The sequence below is a fragment of the Sodiomyces alcalophilus genome, assembly GCF_042370955.1.
Source record: "Sodiomyces alcalophilus JCM 7366 unplaced genomic scaffold ACRALscaffold_1, whole genome shotgun sequence".
NCBI lineage: Eukaryota > Fungi > Ascomycota > Sordariomycetes > Glomerellales > Plectosphaerellaceae > Sodiomyces > Sodiomyces alcalophilus.
Genome location: NW_027263532.1, coordinates 5,405,903 through 5,420,396, shown reverse-complemented (window position 1 = coordinate 5,420,396; position 14,494 = coordinate 5,405,903). Strand labels below are relative to the sequence as shown.

General features: G+C 52.3%; 5 protein-coding genes across 6 annotated transcripts; 2 read left to right on the top strand and 3 right to left on the bottom strand.

Moving 5' to 3' along the window:
- Window positions 1–108: 108 nt before the first annotated feature.
- On the top strand, window positions 109–1,953 carry ACRALDRAFT_2117835 (uncharacterized protein). Its single transcript, XM_071023780.1, has 3 exons — window positions 109–508; window positions 631–969; window positions 1,046–1,953. The coding sequence occupies exons 1-3, from the start codon at window positions 319–321 to the stop codon at window positions 1,279–1,281; spliced, it is 765 nt and encodes a 254-aa protein (XP_070880166.1). The 5' UTR covers window positions 109–318; the 3' UTR covers window positions 1,282–1,953.
- Window positions 1,954–2,220: 267 nt separating this feature from the next.
- ACRALDRAFT_1078417 (uncharacterized protein) lies at window positions 2,221–5,733 on the bottom strand (the record flags this gene model as incomplete). 2 transcript variants are annotated; one of them, XM_071018769.1, is made up of 9 exons in its annotated part: window positions 2,221–2,344; window positions 2,563–2,820; window positions 2,878–2,969; window positions 3,038–3,127; window positions 3,197–3,287; window positions 3,341–4,218; window positions 4,298–4,506; window positions 5,081–5,200; window positions 5,703–5,733. In XM_071018769.1, 9 exons carry the CDS (start codon window positions 5,731–5,733, stop codon window positions 2,221–2,223), a joined length of 1,893 nt encoding a protein of 630 aa, XP_070880164.1. The 2 variants fall into 2 exon arrangements, with proteins under 2 accessions (XP_070880164.1, XP_070880165.1); XM_071018770.1 differs by lacking the exons at window positions 2,221–2,344; window positions 2,563–2,820; window positions 2,878–2,969; ... (2 more) ...; window positions 5,081–5,200; window positions 5,703–5,733 and having other exon boundaries at window positions 3,341–4,243; window positions 4,447–4,492.
- Window positions 5,734–9,198: 3,465 nt separating this feature from the next.
- On the bottom strand, window positions 9,199–12,415 carry ACRALDRAFT_1073311 (uncharacterized protein). Its single transcript, XM_071018087.1, has 4 exons — window positions 12,371–12,415; window positions 10,128–12,231; window positions 9,762–10,040; window positions 9,199–9,657 (listed from the first exon to the last, which is right to left on the bottom strand). The coding sequence occupies exons 2-4, from the start codon at window positions 11,910–11,912 to the stop codon at window positions 9,640–9,642; spliced, it is 2,082 nt and encodes a 693-aa protein (XP_070880163.1). The 5' UTR covers window positions 11,913–12,231; window positions 12,371–12,415; the 3' UTR covers window positions 9,199–9,639.
- ACRALDRAFT_2024995 (uncharacterized protein) lies at window positions 12,175–13,127 on the bottom strand (the record flags this gene model as incomplete). The annotated part of the gene is made up of 5 exons (XM_071020283.1): window positions 12,175–12,216; window positions 12,371–12,502; window positions 12,698–12,794; window positions 12,842–12,954; window positions 13,053–13,127. 5 exons carry the CDS (start codon window positions 13,125–13,127, stop codon window positions 12,175–12,177), a joined length of 459 nt encoding a protein of 152 aa, XP_070880162.1.
- A 93-nt stretch (window positions 13,128–13,220) lies between these two features.
- Window positions 13,221–13,921, top strand: ACRALDRAFT_205041 (uncharacterized protein; the record flags this gene model as incomplete). Its single annotated transcript, XM_071021583.1, has 6 exons — window positions 13,221–13,242; window positions 13,276–13,399; window positions 13,466–13,497; window positions 13,548–13,726; window positions 13,761–13,783; window positions 13,900–13,921. 6 exons carry the CDS (start codon window positions 13,221–13,223, stop codon window positions 13,919–13,921), a joined length of 402 nt encoding a protein of 133 aa, XP_070880161.1.
- Between the last annotated feature and the right edge of the window lie 573 nt (window positions 13,922–14,494).

The following is a 14,494-nucleotide window of genomic DNA, read 5'->3' as shown; positions in this document are numbered from 1 at the left end:
CAAGGGGCAACCGGATATTACTCAGGTACGAAGTACTTCGTAGACTAGTGGAGGGGGTGCAACGCGGGGCTGGTGAACCCCCCTAGAGCGCCTCCTTTTTTCTTTTTTCTTCTCTTTTTTCCTCAACCAAATACCAAATCGAACCCCCTTCGGCCCCCCTCTTTTAACCTCCCTATCCTATCAGTCGCACCAACTTGGTCTGGATACAAACAACGTCGGTCGACCTACCTGACGAACAACTCTTGCCAGGGAAATAAATAACCCCAGATCTTCTCATTCCTTTGATTCCCTCCATCTGACCGCTCTCCGCCCCCCACCATGTCCTCCTCCGCCACGGCCGCCGAGCCCATCACGGCCCAGAACATCCTACGCCTCTTCCCGGATATCGACACCACCAGCACCGCGGCTCTCTCCGGCCATGATGCAGAGCAGATCCGCCTCATGGACGAGGTCTGCATCGTCACCGACGAGAATGATATCCCGATTGGCAATGCCAGCAAGAAGACTTGTGAGCTACCCTTCCCCCTCCATGTCTTTTTCCCTTCTTCTTTTCCCCCTCCCAGTCCCCGCCTTCTCCCTCTCTCTCTCCCTCTCTTCCCCTTCGCATTCCCCCGCTAACCCACCCCACAGGCCACCTCATGACCAACATCGACAAGGGCCTCCTCCACCGCGCATTCTCCGTCTTCCTCTTCGACGACCAGAACCGCCTGCTCCTCCAGCAGCGCGCCACCGAGAAGATCACCTTCCCGGACCTGTGGACCAACACCTGCTGCTCCCACCCGCTCGGCATCCCCGGCGAGACCGGCTCCAACCTGACCGACTCGGTCGAGGGCGTCAAGCGCGCCGCCCAGCGCAAGCTCCAGCACGAGCTCGGCATCGACCCCTCCCAGGTGCCCCTCGAGAAGTTCCACTTTCTCACCCGCATCCACTACAAGGCTCCCAGCAACGGGGAGTGGGGTGAGCATGAAAGTATGTTGACCCTCTCTCCCTATATCTCTCTCTCACACACACACTCTCTCTGTCCATCTCTAACACATCTCTCCAGTCGACTACATCCTCTTCATCAAGGCCAATGTCGACATGAAAGTCAGCGAGAACGAGGTCAGGGCCACCCGATACGTCTCCGCCGACGAGCTCAAGGCCCTCTTCGATGACCCATCCTACAAGTTCACTCCCTGGTTCAGACTCATCTGCCAGCACATGCTCTTCGAGTGGTGGGCGCACCTGGACTCCGGCCTCGAGAAGTACACCAACGAAACTGAGATCCGACGCATGCTTTAATACAGTCAACGACCACCAATGATACAGGAAAGGAGGAGAGGTTCAGAGGAGGAAGATGAAACTGGAGTAGCTGGCTACCTATGAAGTGGATTTCCCATGAGTGGTGGCGTGCCTTGCATGATCTGTGCCGGAGTTCGTACTCCTCGGTACTTACCTTTTATTCGCCCATCGCCTGACCTTTTCGCTGCGAGATATCCCCCGACCCAACAACACGCAACCCTTGCATTAGCGTCTCACGGAGTGGTGGAACACACGAGACTAACTTGCACAATATACGAAATTAATCGGCTCTGTGTACCCAGCCCTCCAAACTCACTCGTCTCTTGGTATCAAACCCAGTGGTTCAATGGTGGGAAATCTCAAAGGACGCAACAGGAGCTATGTCCTGGTTCTGAGCCGGTGCGATGTTACATCTATGACCATAAGACGTCCTGACTCTCTGCGCGGTATTGTAGAAATCTCCGCCCCGGGAATCCGTGGACTAGGACCTGCTGCCATGATATGCTGCGTCCGTCCCAGTCCAGTTTCAGGGAGATCTAGACTTGATTCAGTCCAAACTCAAGGTGTGAAGGCCAGTGACGTCGAGATTCTCAGGTTATAGGCATACCAAGTGTCTTTTCTTGCCTCGTCCGGATCTGTCCATAGAATGCTAACGTACAAGAATCGGCGGAGATGACCTAAGTAAGCATAACGCACCAAAACTACCAGGCATCTCAGAACCTAAGATGTTCAGTGATCAGACCAATGCCAGCATGATTGCAACACCGAAACACAACAAACTCCTTTTTTTTTCTTCCCTTTTTTTTTGGCCCCTTTTCTCCTTACACCCGTGTAATACAGCGAACAATGCTTGTGCCCCACAAACGAACCATAGCTGAAAATCTTTTTACACCATAACATGGCGACATGATGACTCCGACTCCCGCCCAGAACCTAATTCTACTCCTTCTTCGCCGGAGAGGACTGGGTGCTCGCAGCGACTTCGTTCGATTCGGCGTGGATCGTGACACCCTCATCGCTATCCTCGGACGAGACTGCAGCGACCGCGGCTTCCGTGGAGCGCCTGGGAACAGCAAGTTAGTCTCTGCGGTGGGCATGTTAGAGGAGCCAGGACGGATAGTACTGCGACTGTCCCAGAGTACTGCCTCCACTCTCCGACTTCGTGGACCGGCTGCTGCGGTCGATACCGTGGGAACCACGAGGGACGGAACTGCAGGGTGATCTCCACATTAGATGAAAGACTCACGGAAAATGGGTGCCAATGGAGTAGAGACGACTCACGCATGGAGCTGCTGGGACAGCGTTCGCTTCCAGATAGACTGATTAAACATATTGGGCTGAAGCCCGACAAGCGGGGTGCCATAAGCGCCGATGTTGTACTCGTTGGTACGAAACTGACGACGCTCAGCAGTAACCCGCTTCAACTCTTTCTGGGAAGGCGTATCGGCAAAGCGAATACTCAAACCAGTAGGGCCGTTTCCAACTTGGACGCCACTGAACTCCTTGATGATTTCGTCACAGATTTCGCGGGTTTCAAAACTGCCTTTCCATCAGCGCCCCGGATTGCACAAGTTGACGTAGAATAAGCCGACTCACCGAGCGAAACCGACTCCGCGGCTGTTGCCCAGACTGTCTCGAAGAATCTTGCTCGATATGATTGTGTAGCCCATGAAAATGGCGCCCAGTTCCTGCAACGGCGGTCAGGAGTTGGAATCAGAGCTTGATCAGAAGCAGGGAGCGACGGAGCGTTACGTACCACTTCGGTAATGTTCTTGGGAAGGTTGGAAATGTACAAGTTGGTCGAACCCTCATCGCCCTCGGCCTTTAGGCGGGAGTTGAAAGATTCCTGTGGAAATAGGTCAGGGACCTACACTGAGGCCGAATCACCCCGAGAAAGCTGCCATGAAGATCTTACACGAGCGAAGCCAACCTCGTAACCAAGGCGATAGAAGCCACGGATACACATCTCCGAATCACGAACGTTGTAGAACTTGGCAAAGCCAAAGCTGTGATCCAGTCAGCAGATCGACCAAATCAATATAGACGGGATGAGACGCACCCCTTGCAGGCGCCGGTAGACGTATCGATGATGGCTTTGGACGTCTCGACTTCTCCGAATCGGGAAGCAAATGCAAGGAGAAGGTCGTCATCGGTGGTGGGATGAAGGCCACGGATATAGACGTTGCGGTTGCCGGGGATGCGGTTCTCGAGGCTCTGCTCCAGCGTCTTCATCTGAGAAGAGGGAGTGAATACAGCAGGAACGGCCTTGGGAATGGCGGGACTCTGGGCAAGGAGCTCGTCGAGGGTTCGATCGAGAGGAGTGGTCATGGTGGTGCGCTTGACGCCAGGATCAGAATACATCGCCATTGCACCCATCTGCTGGGGCGACGGGGTGGTGTAGGCGGAGCGGTCTCTAACGGTAACGCGAGGAATATGGTCATGCCTGGCAAAGCCGGGATAAAAAGGAGTGGCTGGGGTAGACTCCGTGGTCGAATACGAGCCGCGTCGGTTCTCGAGACCAGGAACCTCGCTGTGGCCACGGATGGTGCGCTCGTGGAGTGTGCCAGGGCGGCCCGGAGTGAATGGCTGCTGTGTCATGGGGTAAGGAACGAAAGGAGCGGCGTGTCCATGGCCAGGGAGGTAGGGGGCGGCATGGGAGTAAGGAGCCGCATGACCAAGCATGTCCATGCCCATGGGACCGGGAGGCATAGGGGCAAAAACGAAGTGACCATCCTGAGACTGAGGGAACATATAACCATGGCCAGGATGCATGGGGCCCATGCCATTGCCAGCTGGGACCATGCCAGGACCAAGAGTCATGTTCTGGAATTGATGGATGGCACCATTGATGTTAAGATCCGGAGCCATGTTCTCGGCGTATTGATGGGCATGGGCACCAGTATAAGCGACCGGCTGCTTGGGATCCATGGCACTCGTCTGATAAGACATAGTCGTACGCGTTCTGCCATCGCCCGAAGGTCAGCTTTCGTCATTTCATCATGGGACCCAGATGTACACTAAAGAGAGCCATGTGGTGACGACCAAGGGAATCACAGCAGGGCAAAAGCAGGTGGTGGTAGGCGTGAGCCGAACCGAGAAGCAGAGTGACGGAATAGGCCTGAAAGACGCAAACTGGCCTTGGCCGGGGCAGAAATGGCTTCTCACCTTGGAGGGACGATTGCTCGGTTTTCCGTTTGGTACAGATGACGGTGCTCGAAACGCTCTCTGGAGTGATTGAAGTTAGCTTATCGAGTCTGAAAAGAATAGTGGCAGAAAGAAAAAGCCTGGACTTTGAGAAGACCTGGGCATAGGTCCATCACGAAGATACAGGGTTGAGAAGCCAGAGTCTGGATTATGATGCAATCGGAGGCGGTGGTGGAAGATATCGTAGGAAGTCTCGACGACTCAAACAGGCATGTGGAAATCAAAGGCCCGGTTCAACGAGAAATCAGTGGGTATAGGTGACCATCACCTACCTTGAGACTGTCTGATGGCAGCGGTCAGGGAGCAGATGCTGGTCAAGATGAGATGGACGATGGCGAATGTTGCAACCAGGTCTCTGTAGTAAGCGAGTGACGGTAAGAAAAAAGTAAGGCAGGAGAAGCTATCAGAGAGCAATCAGATAGAGAGAGAGTCTGGTGTAGAAGAGTGGAGGAGGAAGAAAAGATTGGTGAATGTTGTGGGTGAAGATGGTGGGAGGTGGAAGAAGACGACGATGGCGTGGATGAGGGGAAGGGGGTATAATAATGACCCTCGCGCACTCGCTACTTCCAAGCCAACCCGAGGAAGGTGGACTTACCTGAAGCTACGGCCTGGCAGTCTTTCTGGGTTCCGGGAAGCTCCTGCCGCGGAATGGGGGAGCAGGATATGAAGAAGCAGGAAACAACGTATAAGGATGCCGGGCAGTAGGAGGTTAAGTCTAGAAACTGTCAAACCTTCAAGATTCTTGCTTTATACAGTAAGGCGATGATATTAGTGATGGTGGAGGAGAAGGAAAGGAAGAAAGAATCTCAGTCGCGGTCCATAGAAGTAAAGGGGCCAGCAAGGTAGAGAGTACCTTGGTGGAGGTAGGCTTTCTGCCCCTCTCCTCCGTTGCTACTTCCAGATGCAAATAGTACTGAGCCCACGATACCCCTATGATGATTCCGACTTCCCAGCAGAGTTGCTGGTGATAGGTACCCCGTCAAGAGTCCCCTCTACCTCTGATTTGAGATGGCTCTATGAATAACGCCTTCCTCTAATTCTTCGTCCAGGAAGGTAAGCACATTGGACTAGTAATGTTAGCATTCAAAAAAAAACAAAAAAAAAAAAGGAAAGCTTTATGAAGTAACGGGCCGCGAGTGCGTAGCCACAGTACAACTTCGACTGATACTTCTTGCCAGGGTGGACACTCACCCAGACTCCTCCTTCTTTCTGCTTACCAGGCCGGCCTGGGTAGCCCTTTGCCGACATTATGTCCCTACATACCCAAGGTACATTTAGCAACAGGAGACCTCTGGGCCATATCAATATGTGTACACGACAAAGGGTAGGTGGAGAATTAAGTTGGCCGTACCTTGGTGGGTAGGTAGGAACGTTTTGCTCAGTAACGTTTCGTCGGTGACTCCTGTCCGGCTGTGTCGTGATCCCACGATGTTGGTGCCCCTAGGTTGAGGGCGTCTTCTTTGTGCTTTCTGTTGAATGAGATGAATGTGGGAAGTAGTCACCCATAGGACTCCTTCATGCCTCCCCCTCCGGTCTGCTCATGGACAAGTCGATTAAAATGACCTAATTACAAAGTAAGCCAGTAGATCTGTGAAGGTGGGAGTACACGAGGGGAGGAACCGACTGTTTCAGGCTGATGAGGCTGCCCTAGCTCCGGTGTTGAGGCCGGTGTTGAAGTAGATGTCCCCTTCAGGAGCCAACGGTAAGGGGAAAGAGGTTACGTTCCTCTTTGGCAACAATGACGCCTCGACTGCGACCAACTCTCAGCTCCTACTACCATCGAATGTTCCACGGGGCAGGACCGCGAGTGAGCAGAAGGAGTTGTGTATGGGCATGCCCCCAAACCATCAAGGTTCCCACAGCCTTAGATGTCCTGCCACTGCAGTTGATATGCGAGGTTTTACATGTGCCCCTTTCTTCTTTTCAGGGCTGGCTTTTCCGTAGACAGAAACGATGTCGCCTTTGTTGAGATCGCCCTTTTCCCGGTTCAACTGTCCAAGAATGCATGCATCCTATGGCAAACTACAGAAAACCACAACTTCGGGTTATGACGTCTGCGGTGGCCGGAAGAATTGAAGGGTCCCATGGACCATGCAGGAGTAGCATTAGCAACAGCAGGATGCCGTCCAGAAGGATCATTGGGTGTGATGCAGTCACCCTTTCTAGGGCGAACATGCAGGCCACCCAGGGGCAGATGACGGGATTTCGCGGTACTTTTAGATGACTGGATGATGGGTCTGTATTGCCCCGAAAAACATATAATACCTTGCATCGACTTGGAAACAACGGTCAATGTCTTGCTTCTTTCTCATTTTCCATGTGTCTTTGCCACCAAGAGACGGTGATGCCATGCGCCAGGAACAATGCAGCTCGGCTGCCGCAGACTCGGGGCTACAGACAAAGACCTACGGAAATTGCACGTTAAACAGGAATATAAGGGCTAATTGAGGATACGATTGCTCCTGGGCCTCGTTTTGTGTCATGGATCACAGCCATCCTCAGACTGAGGTCTCAAGGGGGACTGGGCACTTGGCTTATCGTCCATGTTGTCCGGTCTATAGGAAATATACTTGGCGTCCCGATTGTACCATGTAAAGTCAGTGAGTGCCCTTCATGACGCAAGTATGCTTACGAAGCCTGAAGCAAGGCCTCTGTGGTGCACAGCATCTGATTAGAGCTGATCCTGGATTCCATACCGCAGAGACGCAATGGCCAAGAAGGTGTCTTGATCTTGGCCCGTCGATAACCTCTCCGGGTATCTAGGACTCGAGGTAAATTTTACTGCCTGGGTCTTTTTATGCATCTTGCAAACGGTGATTGTGTTGATGGAGGGCCATTGGGGTCCTGGCAGACGAGGGCTGATGATCGGGTTGGAAGGAATGTGGTGCGCATTTGCACCAAGCGAAGAAGGCCAAGTCTATATCCAATTCGCCAGAAACCAAGCATCTTGCTGAAGCTACAAGGAGCCTTACTCTGTTGACATATCGTCATGGCGGCCTGGCTTGGACGAGATAGATCGGTGTAGTTGGATATTCGTGCGTCGGCTTTTGAGGAAATAACGGGCCGAAGTTGTTGCGCGATTGGGATCGACGGGGACATTTAAATCCGGAGCCAACTCCCGACGTTCGGTTCCTATTTCGGTACGCACGAGGAATCGCCACATATATCTTACAAAAAGTCGCCGCGCTTGCCTGTGACCAGGTTCCGCTCAAAGACACCACGGAGTCATCCCGCCTCCAAGTCCTCCACATTATCCAAGCCGATTACTATCCCAAGTTCCGAAGAACTACATACGTTGTACACTACCTACCTGCATGTCCCACTCGAAAAAGTCTGACCCAATATAAAGACGTTCTAACTTCTCATCTTTGAAACGGCTGGGCGCCACACTGGCTGGAGTGGGGTCCGCGGTACGTACCTACCGAAGAGCGGCGTGTAAAAGAGGGGTAAACGGACGGGAGACGTGTGCCGATAATTACGTACCGTATTCCGTACCTTGCCATTTGCTAACCTCCGTTCAGGAGGTAAGCCGATCTGATAACCGTAAGTCCGAGTGTGCCTGCCCGGCCCCCACACCTCCTCAGCAATATCCTGATGGTGGGTAGCCTCTCTATTTTGCAGCGAGAACAGAAAACTTGGCTCTGGCGGATGGCAGCTTCAACTGCACCAGTCTCTCCGCCCTGGTGCTTCCGCCTGCTACCTCCCGTGCGCCTGGTTACTGGGAGAATGAGGTTACTCTGCAGGGACACATCTGAAGATTTATATTGGGTTGGGTGTCACCGAGCGGTGTGCGGAAAAAGGGAGAGCGAGGATGAGAGAGACAGAGAGACGAGGTGAAGAACACGGGATGGGGCGGGCCAATTGATTACATATGTTGTTTCATGCCAAGGCCTCTGATCCCTCGAACCTTTTTCTTTTCTCGCCGTTTTCCTTCTTCGCCGCGACAAGACAAGGCGCTACTGATCCTTCTCCTGCATCCGACAAGAATGGCGTGAGGCGTGTGTACTCTGTACCAATGATCTTATAGAAGCCTGTCCTCGCAGCCATATCGTCTGGTTTCGACACGACTTTATCCAGGAAGCTAGCACATACGCCCGTAAGATCGGTCCAGAACAGCCCAGTTCGGTGTGCTGAAAGGGACGTGGGTGGAGCAGTGCATCGTGATGGGCCGTGCCGTGATACCTCATCGCGTGGATAGGTAACAAGGCAAGGCACCTTTATCCCTGTCGCACACTCGCTCTCGATCCATTTCCGTGTTGGACAGTTACATTGTTTATGGAGCCCCAGGGATCCTAGGCAGACGCAGGGGATTTTCTGTGAGTTCATGTATATGTAACTTAAGCGAATCGCGAGAGAAGACCGAGAGAGGGCCGTAGGAAGTGGACACGAAGCACAAAGTACGTAGCTACCATCGCTTTGAATCCTCCCGGGCCATGCAATGGTGAGCCACTTGGGTGTTACTACCACGTTGCAACATCGGCCGGCGGCTCCTTCGACCCGACGATGCGCCATAATAAGCACTGCAGCCAGGGGTGGGTGGACAGCGGCTCGTTCAGAAAAAAAAAGTGGTTGTGTGCTGTAGGGTCAGATCGGGAAAACTTTCCACAAGGGTAGTAATATGCAATATACAGTACGGATCAAGTGCGAGCCAGCTCGTCCACTGCAGCGTTGTCAAGTCTAGAGATAATCCGTTTGGGTTAATGGCACATGATTCGCAATTCCTGTCTTGCCAATGGTCATGTAAAGGATATTGCAAATAAACTTGGGTCATAACTAAGGTAGAAAAAAAAAAGACGTATGTCGTTTATAACCAATTTGACCCAGTGAGTGGATCCATACGACGACCCTGACCACACATCCAAGGCTCCTTGGACGCAAAAAAAATGCGAACCAATAATGCCAGACGTGATACCTGAAGGTGGCCTGTCAGACTTGCCTCGTCTCTAGAGGCTGTTTTGCGCTGTTTGTCCTCAATGCAATACAATCGTAGACCTAAACCCGCCTATGCCGAAGAATCCAAGCCGATGGCAGCCGATGGGATTGGCACCCTCAGTCTCTGCTACCGGTAATCGGCCTGGTTGCCATGAGCGCCGCGCTTTTTGCTTTTGAATAACCCTTTCTTCTGTTGATGCGTTCCCGAGGCGAATCTCGCCTTTACGACCAGACATCCTCCTGTAAAGCAATTCGTTAGCCGGCTGGCCAAAAGAAAAAAAAAGAAGAAAAGAAAAAAAAAAAGTAGAGAAGAGGGAATGAAGGCGTGACTGATGGAGACGTACCTGGTACTGGTTGGATGCCCTCATGTTCTTGACAATCTCCTCGCCCTTGGCCTCGGGTAGGCCACGCTGCTCGGCAATGATTTGCCCAAGGAAAGCGTTGACCTCGCGTGCCATATTGGCGGCATCACCACAGACGTAAAAGTAGGCCTTCTTCTCCAGCAGCTCGTTGACCTCCTTGGCCCACTCCTTGAGGCGGTGTTGTACGTAGACCTTCCTGTCGCCCTCACGGGAGAAGGCTGTGATAAGCTCGAAGCTGTCGCCCAGTGCCTTCTTGTATTCCTGGTGGTCGCGATGCGGGGTTAGTGACTGGTGACGACAAGAAGCTCACAGGGTGAGCGTAGCAAACGCGTTTGTAAAAGCTCTTACCTCGAATTCAGATTGGTAGACAAAGTCTTCAGTCGACTTCCGGCAACCGTAGAAGAGCAACGTGCGACCGACTTCAGCACCATCCGCCGCCTGCTTAGCCCTCTCTTGAAGGAAGCCCCGGAAGGGCGCAACGCCAGTGCCCGGTCCCACCATGATGACAGGCCTCTTCGGATCCGAGGGTAGCTTGAAGTTGGAGTGACGGACGTGAACGGGAACATGGATGCCGTCGTACTTGTTCCTCGGTCCCATAATCTCGTACGTCTGGCCATAGACCTCCGGGTTCGGATCGCCATTTTGCTTCTGCTTGAGAGCGAAGAGGTAATTGGTGGTAACGCCACGGAACGGATCCGTCCGGCCGGTGACCTTCTGATTCTCGACGACGGCAGTGATGGAAATCTTCTGCGGCTGTACGAGGGACGATGATGAGATGGAGTAGTAACGGGGTTGCAGCTTGTTCAGTCCTTCAACCATGGCGGAGAAGGGAATGTTGGTCCACTTCTCGCCGCCGCTGACCGAGTCCAAAAAGCGGGAGATGTTGAGATAGGACGGGGCCGTCTTGGAGTGGAAATAATCCTTGTCGCCACCCAGCTTGGTCATCTCGGCCTTAGCAGCCTCCGACGGGGCAAAGGCGGCAAGAGACGCGACAAACTGACGGGACACCGGAGCGCAAATCTCAAGGTGGTACCGGACGATGGCATCGTACGTGGTCGGAGTGGGAAACGGCACCTTGGCCGTGGGCTCCAGAGCCTTGACGCTGACGACGGTATCCTTCTTCTCCTTGAGGCCGACGATGTCCAAGAAGCGATCCACCTCGTCGCCGGAGTTGGTGGGCCAAATGGCGATGTGGTCGCCAGTCTGGTACGACAGGTTCGATCCGCTGATGTCGATTTCCATGTGCAGGCAGTTCCGGTCCTTGACGTTGAAAATCTCCCTGGACTCGGCGATGGGGGCGATGTAGGGGTTGTTGGCACTGAAAGGACCCTTGGCGGTGCCTTCGAGGTGCATCTTGTTGGGCTCACCGAGGTAGACTTCGGGGGAATCGCGGGTCAGGCCTTCGCGTTCAACAATCTCGAAGATGGGCTCGTAGACGGCCTCGCGTTCCTCCAGGCCCATCTTCTCGGCCACGGCAGCCCACATGGGCTCCTTCCAGGCCAGGAAGTCCTCTTCCATGGTACCGGCACCGTCGTCGCCCTCGCCAGCTTCGCCGATGCGGTTCGCCCCGAGGTTCTGGAGAGCCTTGTTCACATCGCGAACCACCGAGTTGTAGTGCTCGTAGGTGTTGTTGCCAAGGCCAAAGGCAACGTAGTTGAGGTTGCCCAGAGGAGGGTCGTTGCCCTGGGAGAAGGACACGCCGTCGCCGGTGATGAATTCGAAGAAGTCGACGGCGTTATCGGTCGGCTCACCCTCGCCATAGGTGGCAAGGACGAACATGACGAGCTTGTCGTCAGGGACGGTGTCGAGCTCGTCATAGTCGTACTCCTCGAGATCGGCGATCATGGTCTCCAATCCGAACCTGCTCTTGCCTTCTTTGGCGAGTCTCGCGGCGTAATCTTCAGCGGTGCCGGTTTGGGATCCGAAGAAGATGACGCAGTTCTTTCCAGACTCCTCCATCTTCTCCACGATATTCCTCGTCTTCCCATCCTTGTCGGCACCATTGGCGCCGGCGAAGCCATTGGCATAGGGGTCTTTTTCAACGGCCCAGTACTTGCCCTTGGTGAAATACGCCACCGTCCCCAAAAGAATGAGGGAAAGGACGACGACGTCCAGCGTGTCTAGTTGCGCCATGTTGTCGATTTTGGTGTGGTCTATTTCGGTCGATCGCGGAACCTTGGGAAAAAGAAAGAAGAAAAAAAAGAGCACGAACGCGCTATTGCATGCGACAAAAGCCGCGAGATTTGTCTAGAGAACGCTGCTGAAAGGACGTCAAGAGGTGCTGAGGCGGAAGGCTGCAATTTTGTAGGATGCGGTAGAAGATGGAGAAATTTAAAAGGGCGAAATGCCGATTCGGAAGCCGGTGAGATTGACGCACGAGTCACGAGGCTGCCCGCTATGGAGGATGGGGAAAGTTGAGGGGCGATGGGTGCGGAAACTAAATCACGTTTAGTAGTGAAACGGGGTTCCTATGAAAACCACTAGGTAAACCGGGAATAATCTTCATCCGAATTGAAATGCCGTATTCGTAGTGTAGAAGCTTGGACGAGCGGAGGATGATGACAAAAGAGCTCATACATGATCAAACGTACCTCGTAGTGCTGAAAGGCCCAAAATGTCAAGTCGACCAATTCGCCATGCCGGCAGGTGAGGTGAGAGAAAAAGAGGGGTGGGGGGAGGTTCAGACAAGAAAAGGAAAGCGAAGGCTTTTGAATCTTTGGAGCCTGATATGTAAGAAATAAAAAAAATTAAAACTGGATCTTTTCTTTGAAGGATCGCTCCGGTAGATACACCGAGTGGGAGGATGGCTAACAGGGCGGGGGGCGAATCGGCTGAGGAAATTAAATAAGCACACAGCAGGGTGTGTGGTGCGTATCGAGTTCCGAATTTCTAGATCCCCTCTCGGTATCCTCCCATACCCTGCCCTGAGTGCCCCGCTTCGGAACGTCCAGGTTGGAATGAGCGAAGACGGAATACCGAGTCCGGGCCAGATTAGACGAGCTGCGCACACCGAGCCTATCAAATAAAAGGGCACCACAGTCTACACACAACGTACAACTTACATACATAGGTATTCGTTGAGGAGAGCCGGGCGACTTGAGGTATAGTTTATTAAGGAGGTGGGAGTGGAAGGCGTAAGGAAATGCAATACAAAAGAGACCGATAGTAGCACCGCCTAGAGAACAAGTGTTCTCTTTGTTTTATTTTATTTTTCTTCCTTTTTTTTCTTTAAAAATAAAATGCAAAATAAACGAATAATGATTGGTACCTCACAGGATACAAAATTAGGCTGCAGAGCAGGGCACTCTCAACAACGGCCACCCCACACCAAGTACATGCTGCACTCATATTAAGCGCCTAAAAAGTGGAGACCGGCACGGGAAAGGACTCCGCCCTCCGGCCCGTAACGGACCCTGGCCTCATCGAAGGGTGGCGGTGCTTATGCCCTCCTTTCGCTTGATTTGTTTCTTTCTTTGGTTTTGCCAGCATGAAACAGTCGGCGAAGAGTCGGATGTGTTCGGCAAGCCGTGCCTGATTCCAAGCCAACGCAAGACTTTATCAGTTATATGCACACTCGAAACGACGAGAACAGGGTACCTGCACCACACACCAGGCCTGAAGTGGATAAAGCCAGCCATACAACGTACACTACAATTCACATTGGCCACACGAGCATGTGTTTGTAGGGCTAGTGGGCATACCCAAATGTGTGCATCTGGTGTTCTTAGCCTAGTAGCTTTTGGTATCCGAATACGACTTCTGGGATAGGCATTGCAGGATCTCATGGGGTGTGCCTTGTACAACTACATCTGCGGATTGGTGTATCTGCAACGTACGGCATCCTCCAATTGGACTTTCGGATACCGAGGATTGAATTTGATTTTTTTGCTAGAAAAAATACCAAAGGCCAAAAGATCGGCAGTGCCTCAAATATATCATGCATCCCAGTTTTTGTTTGGGCAATGAACCAGTTGTTTCGAGGCTCATTTTATCAACGCGACTCGGTGTTATTAACAGTTAATCGGTTGGACCTAAACTAATTTCACAAGCAGTTCCCGCCGCAGCTGCCTACTTAGCTATTGAGCGAGTAAATTCCTACATATCCATCAATCGGTGTTAGGTTTGACTTGCGTGTCTTCTGACATGACTCCGGACTATATCTACATATACCGTGCAAGCACCCATGTTACCTAGGTAGGTAGCCTCTAATTATCTTTCCATGCATACCACAGCTACCCATCACTATTCCGGTGCTCGGTCGATCAAGGGAATATCTCCAAGGGAAAGAAAAGAAAGAAGACCATAGAACCCGGCATTGCGAATAGTGAACGGGATAGAAGATAACTATAGGGCGGCAATATTACTAGAGTCAGTTAACCTTATTATATACAGTAAGTAAGCAAAAGTGATGAGTAGGTAACGCGCGTAGGTGGCTAAGAAACTACTCGTCATTAATGCTTACCCACTATAGCTAGGTAAGGGGGCGGTAAGGATGGATTTTAGTAGCTGAAACCCCAGTTTCTCGTCTATTACTGGGGATATGTGGAGTATAACCAGTTTCTAATTTGACATGATTATACGTTGTATGTTGTATGTAGCGTACGTATCGCGGACGCATCGCTGGACCATCAGGTAGATATAAAAATGAAGCACCTATTCGGTGTCACCCGGTAATACTCTTCACTTTATGCTTAGTCACTCGTTTGTATACTAAA

What these genes read in the sequence shown, in the direction of transcription:
- ACRALDRAFT_1073311 (XM_071018087.1), bottom strand. Translation starts at nt 11,912, where the DNA reads ATGGCGCAACTAGACACGCTGGACGTCGTCGTCCTTTCCCTCATTCTT. An exon ending in TCTACCAATCTGAATTCGAG is followed by an intron (nt 10,041 to 10,127) that starts GTAAGAGCTTTT and finishes CGCGACCACCAG; the next exon opens with GAATACAAGAAGGCACTGGG.
- ACRALDRAFT_2117835 (XM_071023780.1), top strand. Translation starts at nt 319, where the DNA reads ATGTCCTCCTCCGCCACGGCCGCCGAGCCCATCACGGCCCAGAACATC. An exon ending in CAATGCCAGCAAGAAGACTT is followed by an intron (nt 509 to 630) that starts GTGAGCTACCCT and finishes CCCACCCCACAG; the next exon opens with GCCACCTCATGACCAACATC. An exon ending in GGAGTGGGGTGAGCATGAAA is followed by an intron (nt 970 to 1,045) that starts GTATGTTGACCC and finishes ACATCTCTCCAG; the next exon opens with TCGACTACATCCTCTTCATC.